The sequence below is a fragment of the Echiichthys vipera genome, assembly GCF_963691815.1.
Source record: "Echiichthys vipera genome assembly, chromosome: 21".
In the NCBI taxonomy this organism is placed as follows: domain Eukaryota; kingdom Metazoa; phylum Chordata; class Actinopteri; order Perciformes; family Trachinidae; genus Echiichthys; species Echiichthys vipera.
Window position 1 is genome coordinate 25,092,806 of NC_139846.1, and position 22,874 is coordinate 25,115,679.

Below are 22,874 nucleotides of genomic sequence, written 5' to 3' on the forward strand. Positions count from 1 at the left end.
ACTTCAAAATAAAATAAACAAACAAACAAACAGAAGAAACAAAATGTAAACGGTTTAAGTTTAAATAAATAAATACTGCTTTTATCAGAAACACAACAAAAACATCATTTATTTATGCTTTTATCTTTTTATTTATACATTTAAATTAATAAATACGGGTAAAAGAATTATGGAAAAAACTAAATTAACACATAAATAAATAAATGTAGACGTTCAAAAGTGTAGAAATAAATGATCAACATTTATTTTTTGCATTTATATTTAAATTTCTACACATAAAAATAAATAAACACGTGTTTGACGCACCGTCACCGTCGCTCTCCTCCGGCGAACGCTCCTCCACCAGAGCTGCAACAGGAAACAGGAAACAGTTCAGCGTCTGTTTACGTGTTTGTTTGTTTACGTGTTTGTTTGTTTACATGTTTTTAGCGTGCAGCAGCGGCGTGCAGCAGCGGCGTGCAGCAGCGGGCGCGAGCACGTAACCACGACTGATCTGCGATGTTATGCCGGAAAAATGAAAACTTAACCAAAATGTTAACGATCATTTTGAAATTACGTCAGAAAGAAAAACTTCCCTTGTGTTTTTAAGACCTTTGGAATTTTGAAACATTTTTATTGATTTTTATTTTAGATTAAAGATTTTTTTTGTGATTACGGGAAAAATAACGAGAGAAAGTTTAAACTTTTATTAAATAGAAAACGAGATATTTTAAGATTAAAGGTCAAAACAAACAGTTTAAAACATAAATGAAGACATAATCACTTTGCTACGAGCTGAAAAACAATATTGAAAATAACTTTGCACAATAACAAATATGTTTAAATAAAAATATACGTATTTATTCACTTTAATGTTGAAATAAGTAAATGAATATAAATGTCTATAATTTATTTCTACACTTTTGTACAACTTCATTTATTTATTCATGTATTTATTAAGTTATTTCCATAATTATTCATCTGTATTTACTCATTTAAATATTAAAATAAAAAGATAAAAGCATAAATAAATGACCCGTATAATTCACTGGATGTGTAAAAACGTGTTTCATTATTTAATCGACATTAAAGTCGACTCTGTTTTCTGTCTAATCGTTGTTTTAAAGACATAAATCACTGTTAAATCTGACTTTCTAACACAGACGTCGTCTTTCTCCTCATATAAGTTTCATGTTTGTGTCTCAGAGCCGCTGCGTTGAAGCGTCTCACCTCCCGTGGTGTCGATGGTTTCAGTGCGATCGTCTGAAACACGGAGATTAAAACATGATTTTCATAAAAACACAAACTTCTTTATTAAAAACAGGAAGTTTCTCACCGTCAGGACCTCTGCTGCTGCGAGGGTCGTCTGCAACAAACAAACAGAAACAAGACTTAACAAAGTCTCGGTCACGACCTCTAAATGTGTCGGACTTGTCTCTGTCTGGACCTCTAAATGTCTCGGTCACGACCTCTAAAAGTCTTGGTCTTGTCTCGGTCTCAACCTCTAAATGTCTCGGTCTCGACCTCTAAATGTCTCGGTCACGACCTCTAAATGTCTCGGTCTCGACCTCTAAATGTCCTGGTCTTGTCTCGGTCTCAACCTCTAAATGTCCTGGTCTTGTCTCGGTCTCAACCTCTAAATGTCCTGGACTTGTCTCGGTCTCGACCTCTAAAAGTCTTGGACTTGTCTCAACCTCTAAATGTCTTGGACTTGTCTCGGTCACAACCTCTAAATGTGTCGGACTTGTCTCTGTCTGGACCTCTAAATGTCTTGGTCTTGCCTCGGTCTCGACCTCTAAATGTCTTGGTCTTGTCTCGGTCTGGACCTCTAAATGTCCTGGACTTCTCTCGGTCTCGACCTCTAAATGTCTTGGACTTGTCTCGGTCTCGACCTCTAAATGTCTTGGACTTGTCTCGGTCTCGACCTCTAAATGTCTTGGTCTCGACTTCTAAATGTCTTGGTCTGGACCTCTAAATGTCCTCGACTTGTCTCGGTCTCGACCTCTAAATGTCTTGGACTTGTCTCGGTCTCGACCTCTAAATGTCTTGGACTTGTCTCGGTCTCGACCTCTAAATGTCTTGGTCTTGTCTCGGTCTCGACCTTTTAATGTCTTGGACTTGTCTCGGTCTCGACCTCTAAATGTCTTGGTCTTGTCTCGGACTCGACCTCTAAATGTCTTGGTCTTGTCTCGGTCTCGACCTCTAATTGTCTTGGTCTTGTCTCGGTCTCGACCTCTAAATGTCTTGGACTTGTCTCGGACTCGACCTCTAAATGTCTTGGTCTTGTCTTGGTCTCAACCTCTAAATGTCTTGGTCTTGTCTCGGTCTCGACCTCTAAATGTCTTGGACTTGTCTCGGTCTCGACCTCTAAATGTCTTGATCTTGTCTCGGTCTCGACCTCTAAATGTCTTGGACTTGTCTTGGTCTCGACCTCTAAATGTCTTGGACTTGTCTCGGTCTCGACCTCTAAATGTCTTGGACTTGTCTCTGTCTCGACCTCTAAATGTCTTGGTCTTGTCTCGGTCTCGACCTCAAAATGTCTTGGTCTTGTCTCGGTCTTGACCTCTAAATGTCTTGGACTTTACAAACTCACCCGGCACAAAGTCGTCTTCCACCAGCGGAGGCAGCGGGACGGCAGCTGCAGATATGAACACACACACACACACACACAGAGGTTAAAACACACACACACACACACACACACACACACACACACACACACACACACACACACACACACACACACACACACACACACACACACACACACACACACACACACACACACACACACACACACACACACACACACACACACACACACACACACACACACACACACCAACCTTGTATGTCAGACTCCACAGGTTCAGATCTGGAGACTGGATCAAACAGGAAACGTTCAAAATGAGATTTAACTTGTAAATTTACGTTTAAATAAAAGTTTATAATCAGAATTTATTTGATGAACTGGTGAATTTTAAACATATTTAAATGCTGATCAGCAACAAACACAAACAGAGAGAGAGACACACACACACACACACACACACACACACACACACACCTGTCTCTCGGGTTTGGGATGACGTGGCGGCCTCTGTTGGCTCCTCCCCCTGCGGCGCTGCAGCGTGCTGATTGGTCGTTTCAGGCGAACGCTCGCTGGTTTCTTTGTAAGTTACAGAAAACAGAACATTTGTCATCATTGTTCAAACTTGTTGCTGTTTTAAATGATTCAAAAGTGTCGGAGTGGTTCATTAAACGTTAATCTGGTGATTCTTCACCTGAGCTTAAACGCCGGTGACGCCATTTTGATTTTATAACCGTGACATTTAATGAATTTAACTCTTTTAATTCACAAAGCTGAAGTCTTCAGAACAGGAAAGTGAGCAGCCGGGTGGAGCGGACGGATGTGATTTCAGTGTGTGAAGCTGCTTTTGTTGGTGCTTTTCTCAGGTTTCAGGTCACGGTGTGTGTGTGTGTCTGTCTCTCTGTGTGTGAGTGTGTGTGTGTGTGTGTGTGTGTGTGTGTGTCTGTCTCTCTGTGTGTGAGTGTGTGTGTGTGTGTGTGTGTGTGTGTGTCTGTGTGTGTTTGAGTGAGTGTGTGAGTGTGTGTGTGTGTTTCTGTGTGTGTGTGTGTGTGTGTGTGTGTGTGTGTGTGTGTGTGTGTGTCTGTGTGTGTGTGTGTGTGTGTCAGTGTCACCTGGTGTGTTCTCAGGTGAATCCCTCAGGTGTGTTGTCGCCTCCTTCAGTCCTGTTCGATGGTTCAAGTGCAGAAAATCAAAACACGAACAATAACAACAACACAATAACGTCTTTATTTACTTTTATTTTTGTTCTTTTTACTTAGAAATAAAATTAAAGCTACAAAACAAGCGTAAGAATATTTTCCCTTTGTTTTTTTCCGCCCTTTCATTGGCGATTCGTTCCCTTTCTTGTCTTTCTTTTTCTGCCCTTTCATTGGCGATTCTCTCCCTTTCCTGTCTTTCTTTTTCCGCCCTTTCATTGGCGATTCGTTCCCTTTCCTGTCTTTCTTTTTCCGCCCTTTCATTGGCGATTCGTTCCCTTTCCTGTCTTTCTTTTTCCGCCCTTTCTTTGGCGATTCTCTCCCTTTCCTGTCTTTCTTTTTCCGCCCTTTCATTGGCGATTCGTTCCCTTTCCTGTCTTTCTTTTTCCGCCCTTTCTTTGGCGATACGTTCCCTTTCTTTTTGCGCCCTTTCATTGGCGATACGTTCCCTTTCTTTTCCCGCCCTTTCATTGGCGATTTGTTCCCTTTCATTGGCGATTCGTTCCCTCTCTTGCCTTTCTTTTTACGCCCTTTCATTGGCGATTCGTTCCCTCTCTTGCCTTTCTTTTTCCGCCCTTTCATTGGCGATTCGTTCCCTTTCTTGTCTTTCTTTTCCCGCCCTTTCATTGGCGATTCGTTCCCTCTCTTGCCTTTCTTTTTCCGCCCTTTCATTGGCGATTCGTTCCCTTTCATTGGCGATGCGTTCCCTCTCTTTTGTCTTTCTCAGGAAAGAAACGAGAGCTGAAAAGAGGAAAGAGTGAACGGAGGAGGAAGCTGTGGTGGACGGAGAGAAACACTTTGAGCTTTGAACAGAAGAAAAGAGGATGTGATGCTCGTTCTTCTTCTTCTTCTTTTTTAAAAACACTTCTTTAAAAACGGAGACGCCGTCAGAAAGAAGACAAAACACATCAAATCTGAAAACCAAGATTTATTCATCAAAGATTTTCTCACATTTTGAGTTTTTCAGAGTTAAAGACACAAACACGTCCTCGCGCTCAAGCTGCACAGAAGAAAGAGATAATATTAAGATATTAACGGAGACGTAAACACCCTTTCAAAATAAGATTTCCAACCATTACGATCACCTCTTTGTTCAGTTTGACGTCTTTTTCATCCAGAAGAAAGAAGTTAAATGACGATTACGTCGATCTGTTCAAACAACGACGAACGCAGCACTGAGGAGAAACACGAGGCTTGAACCAGGAAGTCTTATTTTGAAAGGGTGTAACGTCACAGCCGGGTGGAAACTGCTTCTATTAAGTAAACGTAGTAAAATAAATAGTTATTGCAGCTTTTGATTGATTTAAGTGGATTAAGGCACAGAAAAGACTATTTTAACTCCAGTTTAATTCTAATCCACGCGTTCGTCCCTTTAAGAACGACGTATGCGGTGACGGCGTTAGCGGAGACGATGTTAGCGGAGACGACGTTAGCGGAGACGACGTTAGCGGAGACGTCGTTAGCGGAGTTTGGACAAACACGAAGAAAGTGACGTCACTGTTTTTAACAATAGAGTCTTTAAAGGCTGTCTGACAGCAAAGTTTATGTAAATTCAAATATTTAAAATATAGTTTCATCTTTACTTTATGATGTTTTGTTTATTTCTCTTCATATTTCCACATTTTTTATTTACTCATTTATTATTAATGAACCTTTATATTTCCAATTTATTTATTTATTTATTATTTTTATCTATCTTATTTATTCTATTGATCTCTTTTAATATATAGTGTGTATATAATGTATTTTGTTTATTCTTTTTATTTATCTCTATATAGTCACATATTTAATTATTTATTATTTTTATTTGTTTCTCGTTGTATCTCCACATTTCTTATTTACTTATTAGTTATTATTTTTATATTTATTTATGTTATTTATTATTTATTTATGCATCTTTATATTTCCATTTAAAGAAATTAATAATTCTTATATTTATCTCTATTTTAACGTATTGATTTCTTTGATTTCTCGATATTTGCATATTTTTATTTACTTATTTATGCATCTATACATTTCCCCATTTTTGATTTACTTATCCTTTTATATATTTCCATTTTTTATTTATTTATTAAATTAAATTAAAAACCTTCATGTATTTATGTATCCACATATTTCCACATTTTTATTTATTAATTCATTCTTTCAACATTTTTTTAATACATCCAGATTTGTTATTTAATGTTTTTATTTATTTCTGTTTCAATTTCTTTAATTTACAGATGTTTTTTAAAATTAGTATTTATTTTTATATTTCCATTTTCTTAAACTTATTTATTATCTTGTAAAAAAAAATTCTTGACGTATTTAACACGATATTTTTCCCTTCTGGCTGATTTCATTTATGAGAACTTGGTCTCGTGTCATTTCTTCTTCCCGTTGACGACCATCTTCTTCTCCACCGCCGCCGTCTTCTCCCTCGTGACGGCCACCACACTCGCTCGCTCGCTTCTCTCTGGCGCCGGCGCCGCTTTGGTCTGGGAAGCGTTTGGTTTCCTCTCCAGGAGTTCCTGTTTCTTCGCAGACCTCTCCGCCTCCATCTTGTCCCTCGCGGCTTTCTCTCTGGCGAGGTTCTGCCGCTCCGTCAGCTCCTTTTCCCTCGCGGCTTTCTCCTTCTCCAGTCTCACCTGTTCGACCTTCGCCCTTTCCCTGGCCGCGCGTTCCCTCTCCGTCCTTTCCTGCTCTCTGGCTACTCTTTCTTTTTCCGCCCTTTCTTTGGCGATTCTCTCCCTTTCCTGTCTTTCTTTTTGCGCCCTTTCATTGGCGATTTGTTCCCTTTCTTTTTGCGCCCTTTCATTGGCGATGCGTTCTCTCTCTTGCCTTTGTTTTTCCGCCCTTTCTTTGGCGATTCGTTCCCTTTCCTGTCTTTCTTTTTCCGCCCTTTCTTTGGCGATGCGTTCCCTTTCTTGCCTTTCTTTTTCCGCCCTTTCTTTGGCGATGCGTTCCCTTTCTTTTTCCGCCCTTTCTTTGGCGATGCGTTCCCTTTCTTGCCTTTCTTTTTCTGCCCTTTCATTGGCGATGCGTTCCCTTTCTTGCCTTTCTTTTTCCGCCCTTTCTTTGGCAATTCGTTCCCTTTCTTTTTCCGCCCTTTCATTGGCGATGCGTTCTCTCTCTTGCCTTTCTTTTTCTGCCCTTTCTTTAGCGATTCGTTCCCTTTCTTTTTCCGCCCTTTCTTTAGCGATTCGTTCCCTTTCTTTTTCTGCCCTTTCTTTGGCGATGCGTTCCCTTTCCTGTCTTTCTTTTTCCGCCCTTTCATTGGCGATACGTTCCCTTTCTTGTCTTTCTTTTTCAGCCCTTTCTTTGGCGATGCGTTCCCTTTCTTGCCTTTCTTTTTCCGCCCTTTCTTTAGCGATTCGTTCCCTTTCTTTTTCCGCCCTTTCTTTGGCGATGCGTTCCCTTTCCTGTCTTTCTTTTTCCGCCCTTTCATTGGCGATACGTTCCCTTTCTTGTCTTTCTTTTTCAGCCCTTTCTTTGGCGATTCGTTCCCTTTCCTGTCTTTCTTTTTCCGCCCTTTCATTGGCGATACGTTCCCTTTCTTGTCTTTCTTTTTCTGCCCTTTCTTTGGCGATTCTCTCCCTTTCCTGTCTTTCTTTTTCCGCCCTTTCATTGGCGATACGTTCCCTTTCTTGTCTTTCTTTTTCTGCCCTTTCTTTTGCGATTCTTTCCCGTTCTTGTCTTTCTTTTTCTGCCCTTTCTTTGGCGATTCGTTCCCTTTCTTTTTCTGCCCTTTCTTTGGCGATTCGTTCCCTTTCTTTTTGCGCCCTTTCATTGGCGATTCGTTCTCTCTCTTGCCTTTCTTTTTCCGCCCTTTCATTGGCGATTCGTTCCCTTTCTTTTTCCGCCCTTTCATTGGCGATGCGTTCCCTTTCCTGTCTTTCTTTTTCCGCCCTTTCTTTGGCGATTCTCTCCCGTTCTTGCCTTTCTTTTTCTGCCCTTTCATTGGCGATTCGTTCCCTTTCTTTTTCCGCCCTTTCTTTGGCGATTCGTTCTCTCTCTTGCCTTTCTTTTTCTGCCCTTTCATTGGCGATGCGTTCCCTCTCTTGCCTTTCTTTTAGTGCCCTTTCATTGGCAATGCGTTCCCTCTCTTGCCTTTCTTTTTCCGCCCTTTCTTTGGCGATTCGTTCCCTTTCTTTTTCCGCCCTTTCATTGGCGATCCTCTCTTTCTCAAGTCTCTCCCTCTCTAGTTGTTCCTTCTCCCTCTCCATCCTCTCCTTTTCAACCCTCTCTCTTTCCAGTCTCTCTTTCTCCTGTCGTTCCCTCTCTCGTTCCCTCGCCAGGCGCTCTCCCTCCATCTTCTCTCGCTCGACTTTGGCCAATCTTTCCGTCTCTTGTCTCTCCTTTGCCGCCTTCTCCTTCTCCATCTCCACCCTCCTCTCCTCCCGCAGCCGCTCCTCTGCAGCCTCCAGCGTCTTCATCTTCAGCGCCCACGCCGCCTCCTTCTCCTCCTCTTCTTCAGCGAGGAAGGCCCTGATCTCGGCCAGGGCGATGCGAGCGATCCTCTTGGCCTCCATCTTCTCGTAGATCATCCTCAGCTCTTCCTTTAGAGCGGAGCGCAGCCGGGCGCCACTGACAGGGCGCGCTGAGGTTTGGATTCAAGATGGAGGACGGTGAGAGTCACCCGAGAAGTCCCGACTCAAACATGCCGTTCACTCGACTTGCGATCAAACAAGGTACCCGGGAAATGTTAGAAAAGGATGTTCACAGCAACTTTATGTTGTTTAGTGGAAAATGTCGTAGCATCGCCCTCCTCTACAAGTTCTTAAAGCTCCTGTGTGTAAAGTTTTACAAGTATGGATCATGTTTTTAATCTCCAGTTGGTGAACGTGTTGTTCTGTAACTTAAACCGTCAGGACTTTGTGGTTGTCTCTGAGGGCGCCCTCCCACTGTGCCTCCGTCCCGTGCCCCGTGCTTTAGGGTCCTTGTCCCCCCCTCCAGGCCCGTTTGTACTCACACTACCTGGGCCTTGGCGAATGCTTCTTGCTGCCTATACGTCATCACGCCGTAACACGTCACACGCGTTGATGACGTCATGGCGATGGACATGGGTGCGGTACGGTTGCACTCACACTGGTCAAAGGAACTAGACTTTAGCCGTGAAACCTGTTTGGGCACGGGACGGATGGACAGTGTGAGTGCGCTTTAAGAGCCTGTGGACGATGTGAGTCCCTCTACTCTCGTCAGCTCGCCTAAAGGCCAACAATGATGCTAAATGGAGTCGGCTAACGTGAACAAACGAACCGGCAGAGTCTCTTCTACATTTTGAAGCGGCAGCCCGGCGACGAAACTTAAGGTCGGCCACCGTCCTGTTACTATCCGTGATCAGATCCCTGCCGCTGTGGTTTAGGCTGGCTGAGGGTCTGCAGGCTGCTGCAGTGTGTGTAGCTAGCTGCTAATGTTAGCTTCATAGCCAGCTGACATAGTAACAACCTGTCTAATGGATAACCTCAGCTGGTTCGTCCAGACTCCTGGCTGGCTCGCTGTTTGTAAATAACTTTATCAGCTAACGTTATGAAGCGACCGACGCCAGATTCACGCAGTGTAGCTTAGTTAGCTCCTTGCTAATGTTAGCTCACTGAAACCTAAGCTGGCTACGTCTCAGATGCATGAATCTGCTGTTGGTTGCTTCGTGGCGTTGGCTGATGGAGTGATTTGCAAACAGCGAGCTAGCGGTATTGCCGTTTTGTTAGCACTGTTGGTCGGTACTTGCTTGTAGAGGAGAGAGTTTTCTGAACTTTACACACAGAAGCTTTAATAAAATGATTCTTTGATGGGTTTGCAAACGCACTGCACATCTATTTTGTCAATAGCCGTTCAAACCAAAGCCGTGCCTTAAAATCACAACTCACACCAAAGGAAAAGCCTCGATTTCAGACGTGCGTGCGGACGCTTTCAGTACCTTTGGTTGCGTTCTCTCCGGCTGCGGCGTCTAGATATCAGATATAAGACCAAGCATTCACACGGTGAGCTCGTTCTTTGCTGCATTCGGTGAATAAATGCGTTAAATTACCTCACAGAGGGATCTACCTTTGGGGAGTTTTATCTCTTGATCACCTTCTTCTAACGTTGTGTCTTCTGCGACGACACACACATGAAACTGAAGCCAACGACAACAACAGGCAGGAAAAACCACAACTATGGCTGCAGAAGTGGAAAACTCCCATGCATTAAATGTAAACGTCATCTTTGTTAAAGCTGTAATCACCGTGTCATAAGCAGAGATAACTATAAACCTTCTTAATGGAGATAAAATAACTTTAATGGAGATTGTTTGTGGTTTTCTCTCGATTACTTCTAACTTTTCACGGATGTATGAGCTGCATTTGGCACTAAAACACTTCGTAAAATACTCTCACACAAATGTACAAGTCGTAAAATTAGTATTAACACGTCCCCTCAGGGTTCAAAGTCAAATTAAAGCACTTTTCAAGCATTTTAAGTTGCATTTTCATGCTTTTCCAGCACCTTAAAGCTGCGGTAAACTACATGTTTGCATACAAAACACACAGTTTATTCAATATACTGATTATTGCACATTAAATTAGATGTTATTGTGATATAAACCATAAGTCAGCTGATAAATATAACCTATTTAATTTAATTCTGAGCGTCAAAATGAATTTTTCATGCAAGAAAAAGTCAGAAAATGTTGTTTTCAGTCTCTCAAATACGCAGATCTCCTTCTCTCTGTTGTAGTTTATATTTGTCGTCACATAAAAACCACATTTCAAGCACTTTATTCAAAACCAAAGCACTTTTCACACCTCGCGTCGTCGTGCACGCGTTCAGATTTAGTACAAACACAGAGCCGTGCAGGAACAGAGGGAACCGTTATAGTACCTTTTATTTTCTGACCTCTCTTCTTCACCTCTTTCCTGTCGTCTATAAGGTTTTAAAACAGCAGACGCAGCCGTCAGGACGGTGCACACACACACACACACACACACACACACACACACACACACACAAACACTCTTTACAGGCTGCAGGTGTCGAGTCACTCAAGTTCGCTTCTATTGGCACTTTATTTCAGTCAAAACGTGTCGAAATTATCCGTTTAATTTAGCACGAGTCGCATAATTATCGCATGCACGTCGTTATTAACTGCAAAGAGGCAAAGACGACGACACGTTCAAAGCTCTACAAACAGAAAAGCAGAATATAAACTATCATTTGTGTGATTTTTGATGGTTTACAAGCAGAGAAGTCTTAATATAAAGTGAGTTAAATTAGTTTTACACACACAACAAAGCAGCAATGGGCTCCTTCCACTGTAATGGACTTTACTATGAGAGGAGCTGGTACAGGGGCCAGTAGGTAAGTCTTTAAAACACTCTTTAATAAACTCTGGCTTCACTAACTACGCTGATGCTGCTTTGTTGTGTGTGTGCTCTTCTCATGCTGCTGCAGAGGTTTGTGTTATTTTCAGCAGCATTAGTGGTTAAAAAAGACCTTTGAATGCCTTCACCGTGCTGCCCCGAGCTAATCACTGTTAGCACTTTAATCTGCGGTGATATTGGGGGTTTTTTATTGGTTGGTGATGTGATGTCATCCCTGAACAACTCTACCACGTTCATAACGCCATCTCCATTAAAGCGATACCTTTCTAAAGCAGCAGCCATGCTAGCTCCTTCCTCATTTACTCTGAGGAGCTAATTTTAGCGCTAAAATGCAATGAGAGTTACGACTAAACAGCAAGTTAGGACTGAACCTCAACATGTTTTGTGAGAACAGCCCCAAGGTCTCAAATTGACGTTTTAACTCACAGATATAAACACGTAGATGCTTCATCCGGCGCCATAATTTAGACCCGTTCTGACTCATTTACAGGAACATTAAGCGTATTTTTGTGATGCTAATGTTGAGCGACATAAACACAAACACCTAAATATCCTTTCATGACCCGGTCCAGTCCTGACACGATTCATCTCCGGGTGTTCTATGAAATAAATCCATTAAATTTACTGCATTTTTAAAATCATAACGAGTGTTTTCGGGTCGTTTACGTCGTCTGATGTGTCGGCCCAGTTTGGACCTGCGGTGGAAACCAGACACATCCCGGCCCGGTCCTCATTGGTCGGTAGTGGGACCAAGAGAGCCTCGCTATCGGCTCTTGTTCCTGTTCTCCTACTGGTTCTGGGGGTCCAGTTTGACCCCTTCGACCTCCCCGTCAGCAGAGGAGGTCGTGCCACCTTCGGCCGCCGCCGCCGCCTCCTTCCCCTCCTCCTGAGCTCGCTCTACGGGCGAGGACACTACGTCATAAAGGAAGGTGAAGAAGCCATAGATCCAATCAGAGCCCTCGTCTGCTAAAATATTAAGAACCTCCTCGAGCGACTCGGCGTTCGCGCTACCGTCGCCGTCTTTGGTCAAGCCTGACGAGAGAGAGAGAGAGAGAGAGAGAGAGAGAGAGAAAGGGAGGATGGAAGCAAACGGTGGAGGTGGAAAACGGAAAGGCGGCGTGTTAAAGGAGGAGAGGGGGAAGGAAGGAGGGAGGAAAAACACAAAACAGGGCAAAATAAAAGACAAAGGATGATGAAGCGGGAAAGAGAAAGATAGTGAGTTAAAGACAGCAAATACGCCTTCACTTCCTGTCTCAGTCCCGTCAGGCTCGGTCACTTCCTGTCTCAGTCCAGTCAGGCTTGGTCACTTCCTGTCTCAGTCCCGTCAGGCTCAGTCACTTCCTGTCTCAGTCCCGTCAGGCTCAGTCACTTCCTGTCTCAGTCCCGTCGGGCTCGGTCACTTCCTGTCTCAGTCCCGTCAGGCTCGGTCACTTCCTGTCCGCTTTAAACCAAGAAAGAGGGCGGCCATCTTGGCTCTAATTCTTTAGCGTCTTTAGCTTCAAAAACGACATCTGTAATAAAATTTCCTTACTGATTTAAAGACTGTAAAGTGAAGGCTCACGCGCATTTGAGACTAAAAATAGTCGTGTGTGAATCAGCGCGTAAGTATATTATATATCAACCTTTTTAAAGATGTAAACACAAAACACTCTAAATGTCTCCTAGTTTATTTCCTGTTGCAGTGAATGCGAAGGACATTAACTGGCAGGAAGTTAGCAAGGACCAAGGTTGTTGCCTAGCAATGGAATTACGTTGACCTTATTGTGAAGGACTGAAGTTTGGGCCTGGATGTTTGGACAACATTGATGTGCTTTTATTGTGAAGGACTGAAGTTTGGTGCTGGATGTTTAGACAACATTGATGGGCTTTTATTGTGAAGGACTGAAGTTTGGTCCTGGATGTTTGGACAACATTGATGGGCTTTTATTATGAAGGACTGAAGTTTGGTCCTGGATGTTTAGACAACATTGATGGGCTTTTATTGTGAAGGACTGAAGTTTGGTCCTGGATGTTTGGACAACATTGATGGGCTTTTATTGTGAAGGACTGAAGATTGGTCCTGGATGTTGGGACAACATTGATGGGCTTTTATTGTGAAGGACTGAAGTTTGGTCCTGGATTTTTGGACAACATTGATGGGCTTTTATTGTGAAGGACTGAAGTTTGGTCAACATTGATGGACTTTTATTGTGAAGGACTGAAGTTTGGTCAACATTGATGGACTTTTATTGTGAAGGACTGAAGTTTGGACAACATTGATGGGCCTTATTGTGAAGGACTGAAGTTTGGTCAACTTTGATGGACTTTTATTGTGAAGGACTGAAGTTTGGACAACATTGATGGGCCTTATTGTGATTGCGGCACAAACGCAATACAAAGAACTATAAAAAAGTTCCTCCAGTGCGACAAAAACACTTTCACACAGAGAAGAAATGAAATTGGACTTGCCGAGCAGAACTTTAGCGTCCTCCACGTCGAAGTCTCCGTCTCCGTCGGTGTCGTAGGCCGTCAGTTTCCCTGAGGGAGGAAGAGGAGGAAGAGGAAGGTTGAGTGACACACATGCAAACAGACTAACCGTTACTTTCATTACCCATTAATCTGACGACTGTTTTCGAGTAGTAACTGAAGTAACTGCAGTTCTGCACAGGCATAAAACCCATAAAAGCGTTCTAAATGTGTCCTAGTTTATTTCCTGTTGCAGTGAATGCGAAGGACATCAACTGACAGGAAGTTAACAAGGACCAAGGTTGTTGCCTAGCAATGGAATTACGTTGACCTTATTGTGAAGGACGGAAGTTTGGACCTGATGTAACAGTGAGCGAGGCTAACAGTGAGCGTGGCTAACAGTCAGCGTGGCTAACAGTGAGCGTGGCTAACAGTCAGCGTGGCTAACAGTGAGCCTGGCTAACAGTGAGCGTGGCTAACAGTGAGCGAGGCTAACAGTGAGCGAGGCTAACAGTGAGCGAGGCTAACAGTGAGCGTGGCTAACAGTGAGCGTGGCTAACAGTGAGCGAGGCTAACAGTCAGCGAGGCTAACAGTGAGCGTGGCCAACAGTGAGCGAGGCTAACAGTCAGCGAGGCTAACAGTGAGCGTGGCTAACAGTGAGCGTGGCTAACAGTGAGCGTGGCTAACAATGAGCGAGGCTAACAGTGAGCGAGGCTAACAGACAGCGAGGCTAACAGTGAGCGTGGCTAACAGTGAGCGAGGCTAACAGTGAGCGTGGCCAACAGTGAGCGTGGCTAACAGTGAGCGTGGCTAACAGTGAGCGTGGCTAACAGTGAACTCTAGTTTATCGACTTTTAAAGTTATAAATATTCAAATAAGTTAAATTTGTGCCTTTTATCAAACTAATAATCTCCTTACATTGGGTTTTGTTGCAACCGTAACGTCCAATAACCGCTAATTTATTATATTTTAAAGAGAATGACAGAAGGAAATATCACATTCTTCACAGTTTAATGTGTTTTTTTAAACTTTTATATAGATTTTTTTTACATTTATCCACATTTTAAAGATTTTCTAAAGTAATTCCCAAATAAATAACAATAAAAAATGATGATATACTCAAAATAAACTGTATGCATTCATGCAACTGTGAGCGTCTTAGAAGGAATTGACTCAAAAATGACAATAAAGGAGGATTTCTTGACTAAACGTGACGTAACTGCAGTTCTGCACAGGCATAAAACCCATAAAAGCGTTATTTATACTTTATTTAAATAGTGTTAGCGTGCCGGTCCACTGTAGAGAGCAGAACGCTGCATTAAAGCATATTAATAGCTGCACATATGAGTATTCATGTAGAGCAAGAGGAAGGAAGTGGTGCAGGACGTCTTCTCTCTGCAGAATCTGGTCCGCGGATCTGAATCCAGTGCGGCTGCACCATAAACCGCCTCTGTCTGCGTTAAAAAGGGTAGAAAAGCTGCTCATTCTCAGGCTCACACTCGCGTTTTGTGTTTGTTTTAGAGGCTAACAACAGAAAACTACAGGAAACTTGTACATTTCTGGGTCTTTTACGTCCCTTTTCATCATTTAAATGACGTTTATCTGCATTTGAATGACTCCAAATACGCGGTGACTAACCACGGCAGCCATGTTTTCAGTTACCAACCTGGCAACCACTGAAAGAGCGGGCAAAAGTATCTAAAAAAGGGAAAGTGAGGATATAAAAATGAGGGTTTCTGCACATTTTCCAAAGTTAAATTTAATAACATGAGTTTTTAGAGCAGTTTTGGGACATTTTTGTCTTTTCCAAAGTTAAATTCAAGCACTTTTCACACATTTCAAGGTGCATTTTCAGTCTTTTACAGCACTTTACAGCAGGGAGAGAGTTTTTTAAGAGATTTATGCAGAAAAAAGCAGAAAAAATATATGAATCTGCAAAGTTTTTATAAATGATTTGGGACATTTTTGTCTTTTCCAAATTCAAATTCAAGCATTTTAAGGTGAATTTTCAGTCTTTTCCAGCACCAACTGTTGTAAACTAAATTTTGGTATACAATCATCATGTAACAGAACATTTATAGCAATTGATTCCCATTTATTGAAGAAAAAAACACTAAAATTCAAACATTTAAAGAGTTTAAATCCTCAGAATGATTAAATGTTTGGTCGTTTTGAGCAGGGGGGGAGTTGTTTAAGAGGTTTATGCAGAAAAATATATTAATCTGTAATGTTTTTATAGAAGTTTTGAGACATTTTTGTCTTTTCTACAGTGAAATTCAAGCATTTCCAGCACTTTCCAGCTGTGGTAAACTCCATATTTGTAAACCATCATCATGTAACAGAACATTTATACAAATTTATTGAAAAAACACAATAAAATTCAAACATTTAAAGGTTAAAATCGTCAGAATGGTTGAATGTTTGGTCGTTTACAGCAGGGAGGGAGTTGTTTGTGCAGACACATGAATGGATGGAGGCACAGGTGTGATGTGAAGTACCTTGCAGAACTTGAGAAAAGTTCATACGAAACTCCTTCGCTCTGGCTGCGTGCAGAGAGGAAGAGGAGGAAGAGGAGGAGGAGGAAGAGGAGGAAGAGGAGGAAGAGGAAGAAGAAGCAGGGTGAATCTTTATCTCTGTGTGCAGTAAAAACTTAACCTGAGTCCAGATGGACCGGTTCTCCTGGTCTCTGCAGATCCATCTGAACTCTGGTTTAAAGATCTTTGTGAAGGGGTGAAAATCCTGGTTTCTGATTGGATAAACCATCTGTCTGTCACCAACATACGGGCCAAACCAACCAATCAGATGAGTGAAGCGTGTGACGTGCTAACAGCGTGGAGGCAAAGCTCAGAAAGGAAACAACATGTGGGTAAAGGAGATTTTCCCTTTGTGTTTAACCTGAATTTACGGATCAAAGTCACTCACCGATGACGCCGTCGTAGTCCACGATGTCGAAGTAGACCACGGCCACGGAGCTCCAGACTCCCAGCAGAGCCAGGACCACCACCCAGGTGAACATGGAGGACTTGGACGCTCCTCCTCCTCCTGCTGCTGCTGCTGCGTCTCCTCCGCCTCGCTCCGTCCGCTTCCCATTCTTGCTCTCCGCCAGCGCCGTCTTCCCCTCTAAGGACGTGGAAATCAAACGTTACAGTCGCGTCTCAGGCCTCGTTGGGCGATAACTCAACACGAAATCATATAAGATCAAGTGTTTTATTATTTATTTTTGATTATTTTGAGATAATAACTCATTATTTTAGATAAAAACTCATTATTTTGAGATAATAACTCATTATTTTAGACAATAACTCATTATTTTGGATAAAAACTCATTATTTAGAGATAACTCATTTAAAACATCTTCTCCAGGACACACAGAGTTGATATAAACCCTGTGTGAGAGGAAAGAGCAGCTCGACCCAGAATAGAGTCAACACGACCCCGACACACAGCAGCTGTTTGTCCTCAGGGACTGAAACGGCTCCGCGGACACCACTGGTCTGCGTTTCTCCTGTCCTCAGGGACTGAAACGGCTCCGCGGACGCCACTGGTCTGCGTTTCTCCTGTCCTCAGGGACTGAAACGGCTCCGCGGACACCGCAGGTCTGTGTTTGTTCTGTCCTCAGGGACTGAAACGGCTCCGCGGACACCGCAGGTCTGTGTTTGTTCTGTCCTCAGGGACTGAAACGGCTCCGCGGACACCGCAGGTCTGTGTCTGTCTCGTCCTCATTGACTGAAACGGCCCCGCGGACACCGCAGGTCTGCGTTTGTTCCGTCCTCAGGGACTGAAACGGCTCCGCGGACACCGCAGGTCTGCGTTTGTTCCGTCCTCAGGGACTGAAACGGCTCCGCGGACACCGCAGGTCTGTGTTTGTTCCGTCCTCAGGGACTGAAACGGCTCCGCGGACACCGCAGGTCTGCGTTTGTTCCGTCCTCAGGGACTGAAACGGCCCCGCGGACACCACAGGTCTGCGTTTGTCCCGTCCTCAGGGACTGAAACGGCTCCGCGGACACAACAGGTTTGCGTTTGTTCCGTCCTCAGGGACTGAAACGGCTCCGCGGACACCGCAGGTTTGTTCCAAACCAGGCCAGATAAGAACCAGACCAAACCAGAAAATAATAAGTTATTATCTGAAATAATTGATCTGCTTCTCATCAACACATCCTCTAACTGTGCCGAACCAAACCAATCCGTGCCAAACGAAGCTCCCAGACCGGTCCTACCTGTCTCCATGACGACGGGCTCAACTTCCTCCTTCGTCTGTGGGACGTCCTCCTCAACAATGCTTCCTAACAGAGCCGAACCAGGCCAGATTAGAACCAGACCAGGACAAACCAGGCCAGATAAGAGCTGGACCAAACCATGCCAAACCAGGCCAGATTAGAACCAGACCAGATAAAAACCAGACCAGACCAAAACATGCCAGATTAGAACCAGACCAAACCAGGCCAGAATAAAGTCAGAGCATACCAGACTAGATTAGAACCAGACCAAACTATGCCGGATTAAAACCAGACCAAACCAGGCCAGAGTAGAACAGACCAAACCGCGCCAGATTAGAACCTGACCAAAATAGAGCCAGACCAAACCAGGCCAGATTAGAACCAAACTAAACCATGCCGGATTACAACCAGACCAAACCACGCTTGATTAGAACCAGACCAGATTACAACCACAGCCAGACCAAACCAGGCCAGATTAGAACCAAACCAGGCCAGATCAGAACCAGTCCTACCTGCCTCCTGCCCCTCAGGCTCCTCCTCCTGTATCAGTGGCTCCGCCTCCTCCTCATCACACACCTCCTCTTCAGCGTACACCTCCTCCTCCTCCTCCTCTTCATCAGCGTGGATCTCCTCTACAGGAGGTGCGGGGGGTGGGGGAGGTGGGGCGCCATAGTGGCGGTAGCGCTGCATGGAGCGGCTCCGGTCTCAGCTGGACCCAGAACCAGGGACGAGCCAGAACCAGCGGATACGTGACACTTAAACGCCGCCGCAATAAAGCGAAAACACGCTTTCAACACGACAACGTCCCAAAAACACGACAGCGTTTACAAAACAACAACACAACAATTAAAAATATTCCAAACGGCTGTAACGGGGAAACGGCGAGCTGAGAGGACGCCAGAATGTGAGTGAGCTGCAGAAACAAAGAGCTCGACTGGCTCCAGAACCTGATCCACACTATTATTAGAGCTGTGAGTGAGTGTGTGTGTGTGTGTGTGTGTGTGTGTGTGTGTGTGTGTGTGTGTGTGTGTGTGTGTGTGTGTGTGTGTGTGTGTGTGTGTGTGTGTGTGTGCGTGCGTGTGAGATACCAGAGAGGACAGAACAGCAAATAACCTTGACACTTGTTTTCACACACACACACACAGACACACACACACACACACACACACACAGACGCACACACAGACGCACACACACACACACACACACACACACACACACACACACACACACACACACACACACACACATGCACGCATACACGCACACACACACACAAGGCCGGATTTGAACCATACCAAACTCCGTAGGCGTGTAAAACTCTTCCAGACAAACAAAAAAGCCTCTTGGAGCCACATCGTAAACTCAAAAGGAAGTCGGCCATTTTGAATTTAGTGGCCATTTTATGACTTTTCTTTTAGATTTGCACGTGAAATTTCTAAAGTCGCCAATATTCTCCGGCTCGAAGGACCGAGTTAAGATGGATTTTGATTGAGACATGCAGATAAAACACACATGCGGGTGTTAACACTATAAACAAGAAAACATATTTGCTAATATTACCACCTGAACACAGTTAGCTAGTTACGCACGGTAAACATTAGCCTCGTAAACATCGTGCTGATTCAATTAGCTTATCTCAGTTAGCACACACATAAAAACAACAACAACAAACCTATCAGTCAGTTTGAACACACAGCTATCCAAGCTAGTGCGTATAAGGAGATAAACATCGGATTAATGACTTCCGACATCACCGGAGAATGAACGGAACTGGTGGTGCGCACATTTACGCTAGTTATGTAAGCTAGGATAGTTACGTAAGCTACGCTAGTTAAGTAAGCTACACTAGGTATGTAAGCTACACTAGTTACGTAAGCTAGGCTAGTTATGAAACTACGCTAGTTAAGTAAGCTACACTAGTTACGTAAACTAGGCTAGTTATAAAACTACGCTAGTTAAGTAAACTACACTAGTTATGTAAGCTACACTTAGTTACATAAGCTAGGCTAATATGAAACTACGCTAGTTAAGTAAGCTACACTAGTTACGTAAGCTAGGCTAGTTATAAAACTACGCTAGTTATGTAAGCTACACTTAGTTACATAAGCTAGGCTAATATGAAACTACGCTAGTTAAGTAAGCTACACAAGTTACGTAAGCTAGGCTAGTTATAAAACTACGCTAGTTAAGTAAACTACACAAGTTACGTAAGCTAGGCTAGTTATAAAACTACGCTAGTTACGTAAGCTACACTAGTTACGTAAGCTACACTAGTTACGTAAGCTACGCTAGTTATGAAACTACGCTAGTTATAAAACTACGCTAGTTATAAAACTACGCTAGTTACGTAAGCTACACTAGTTACGTAAGCTACACTAGTTACGTACGCTACGCTAGTTACGTACGCTACGCTAGTTATGAAACTACGTGAGAGAGAATTCACAACCGAACTCCTCATAGAGATTAAACACGATCGACTTCTAAATCGGTCAGTACGCTCTGAAGACCAGTTCATCAAACGATACTCGCCATTTGCGTTTTAACCACACCGCGTGGGCGTGGCTCGGCGCCACAGTCAAGAAACAGGAAGTTGCTGTAATTTCGATAAACACTGCCCAATCTGCACCAATTTTTTTCCGATGCGTGACGAGATTTCAGGCCCGAACACACTTACATGACAGTATTGACTCACGGTGCTGCTGGTACCCTCTAAATTAAAGCCCCTCCCCTAAGATCGACGTAAAAATATGAAAATCTAATTGTTTTTTTAGAGCCTGACTGATGCAGATGCTTCATTTTCATAATTAAACAAACAAATGTTGGCAAAACAACTTATTTAAATTACTTTAATCACGTGAAAACTATAAACATAATTGATCTTATCACTGTACTGTGCATACTGTGAGTATCAAAGTGACAACAGATGCACAATAAATCCAGTTTATACTCATTAATCATCATAATGGAGCTGTGGTATGATTGAGGAATAATCTGGAATGTTTATGCAGGATTATAAATGTGCAAACAAGGTAAGTGAAGTCGGTTTTATTGGCTCAAATCAAAGCAAATGACCCCAGAACATGAACCCAGGGCTGTCTGCATCATCTCTGGTAGCTAGGTTAGCTTAGCATCATTAACAGGGCCATTTCCATGCTACAGCTGCACAAACAAGCTAACAGCCACACAGAGCATCCCTTTGATTTAAACTCACACATTTAGTCCAGTTTGACTCATTAATCATGTGTTTTGTGGCTATTTTGACAGAAAAAAGGCTAAATTAGCCCTATTTTCTTGTATCTTGGGGGCGTCAAACCAGACTCCATTAAAAAATCTGCAAATTTTAATTTACTTTTGTTTAGTAGAACAATGAAACACTACAGAAAACACAAATTAGGGCATGCATATTAACGTTTAAGCATAACTGCTCAGCTCGGCTTAGGTTAAATACACAAACTACCTTTATTTTGGTAAATTATTGTGTTTTAATGTTACTGCTTTTAGACGCCCCATAAGTCAAACCAGACTCTATTGAAAATTCTGCGATTTAAATATACTTTTGTTTAGTGGAAAGAAAAACACAAAATGAAACACAAATTAGAGCATGCACATTAAAGTTTAAACATCACTGCTCAATTCGGCATAAGTTAAATACACAACCTGCGTTTACTTTGGTGAAAAATCATGTTTTACTGTCGCTTTTAGACGCACTTTCGCCTGAAGGAGACTGTGGGAACCACGGGTGAGAAAGCGTAAGTTCGTGTTCAACATGGTGTCAATATGTAAGCCGAATTAAAGAACATATATATATGACTCCTAATATGTATTTAGTTTTGTTCTGTTGTCTTTATATTGTCGCTGACACGGAAAACAACTTTAAATCGATGATAAATTCAACGGGGTTCGGCGAGAGGACGTAAGAGGCGCGTCCAGGCGTCAGAGAACCGAGCAAAAAAAGGGGTACTAACCTTTTTTGGAGTGGGTTTTCGGGGTCTTTCTCTGCGGCATCGCTTCCTCAACTATCCGATGTTAATATTTAAACTTTAAAGTTACGATCTAACGCGTTAAATTATCGGTAAATACGTAAAAAAGTCCGCGCTCCTGAGGTCAACGATGAAGCTACGAGTTGCCCAAAAACTCACGTCCTCCACTTGGATACCAGCAAAGCCAAAGTCCATAGTAACCGTGATTGATTTCACTCTGGGCCAATCACGTCGGGAGAAGCAGCTCGTGGGCGGGGCTTGTGTGGTGTTTGGACCAATCAGGGGGCGGCACAGCTTCCCAGCGTCTCCCTCTGTTTGGAAAGGAGCAAGAACGTGGCAGCCGAAGAAGAAGAGTTCACACATCTGGGCGGAGGGATCATAATTCATATTTACTCATATTTACTCATATTTACTCGTATTTATTCATATTTATTAATATTTATATACTTTAAAGTGTGTGTTTTTACAGAGGAACTAAACAGACTTTAAATCACGACATTTAAGGAGAAAATACCAGAGAAAACTGCAGGAAAACAAAGAACTTTAGAGACATTTGAATGAGAAACTGCCTCAAAATCATGAGAAATTTATATAATATAATGATACATTTACATAAAATAATGATAAACTTACAAATATAATGATAAACTTATATAAAATAATGATAAACTTACAAATATAATGATAAACTTACATAAAATAATGATAAACTTACATAAAATAATGATAAACTTACATAAAATAATGATAAACTTACAAATATAATGATAAACTTACCAAATATAATGATAAACTTACATAATATAATGATAAACTTACAAATATAATGATAAACTTACAAATATAATGATAAACTTACATATATAATGATAAACTTACATAAAATCATGATAAACTTACAAATATAATGATAAACTTACCAAATATAATGATAAACTTACATAAAATCATGATAAACTTACAAATATAATGATAAACTTACCAAATATAATGATAAACTTACATAAAATAATGATAAACTTACAAATATAATGATAAACTTACATAAAATAATGATAAACTTACATAAAATAATGATAAACTTACAAATATAATGATAAACTTACATAAAATAATGATAAACTTA

At 42.4% G+C, this 22,874-nt stretch overlaps 2 protein-coding genes across 8 annotated transcripts in view; both read right to left on the reverse strand.

Moving 5' to 3' along the window:
* The window catches only part of LOC310963224 (aspartyl/asparaginyl beta-hydroxylase-like), a 29,483-nt gene extending 7,586 nt beyond the window's left edge, over window positions 1–21,897 (reverse strand). For 2 of the 7 annotated variants that reach the window (XR_014593685.1, XM_083935925.1), the window contains exons 1-12: window positions 18,278–18,691; window positions 17,766–17,831; window positions 16,471–16,668; window positions 16,047–16,091; window positions 13,551–13,619; window positions 3,682–3,732; window positions 3,047–3,148; window positions 2,826–2,861; window positions 2,573–2,617; window positions 1,316–1,345; window positions 1,210–1,242; window positions 307–348 (exon numbers count right to left, since the gene is read on the reverse strand). Coding sequence is in view for 6 of the 7 variants with exons in the window: in XM_083935925.1 (XP_083792051.1) it covers window positions 307–348; window positions 1,210–1,242; window positions 1,316–1,345; window positions 2,573–2,617; window positions 2,826–2,861; window positions 3,047–3,148; window positions 3,682–3,732; window positions 13,551–13,619; window positions 16,047–16,091; window positions 16,471–16,668; window positions 17,766–17,831; window positions 18,278–18,455 (895 nt within the window). In the remaining variant the exon portion in view is untranslated. Of the gene's footprint in view, window positions 1–306; window positions 349–1,209; window positions 1,243–1,315; window positions 1,346–2,572; window positions 2,618–2,825; window positions 2,862–3,046; window positions 3,149–3,681; window positions 3,733–13,550; window positions 13,620–16,046; window positions 16,092–16,470; window positions 16,669–17,765; window positions 17,832–18,277; window positions 18,692–21,733 lie in introns of those variants that run through there. The other 5 variants (XM_083935926.1, XM_083935930.1, XM_083935929.1 and 2 more) reach the window with 5 other exon arrangements.
* LOC310963227 (uncharacterized protein) lies at window positions 4,190–10,639 on the reverse strand. The gene is made up of 4 exons (XM_083935933.1): window positions 10,603–10,639; window positions 9,790–9,837; window positions 9,662–9,691; window positions 4,190–8,344 (listed from the first exon to the last, which is right to left on the reverse strand). The coding sequence occupies exon 4, from the start codon at window positions 8,289–8,291 to the stop codon at window positions 6,129–6,131; it is 2,163 nt and encodes a 720-aa protein (XP_083792059.1). The 5' UTR covers window positions 8,292–8,344; window positions 9,662–9,691; window positions 9,790–9,837; window positions 10,603–10,639; the 3' UTR covers window positions 4,190–6,128.
* Window positions 21,898–22,874: the final 977 nt, after the last annotated feature.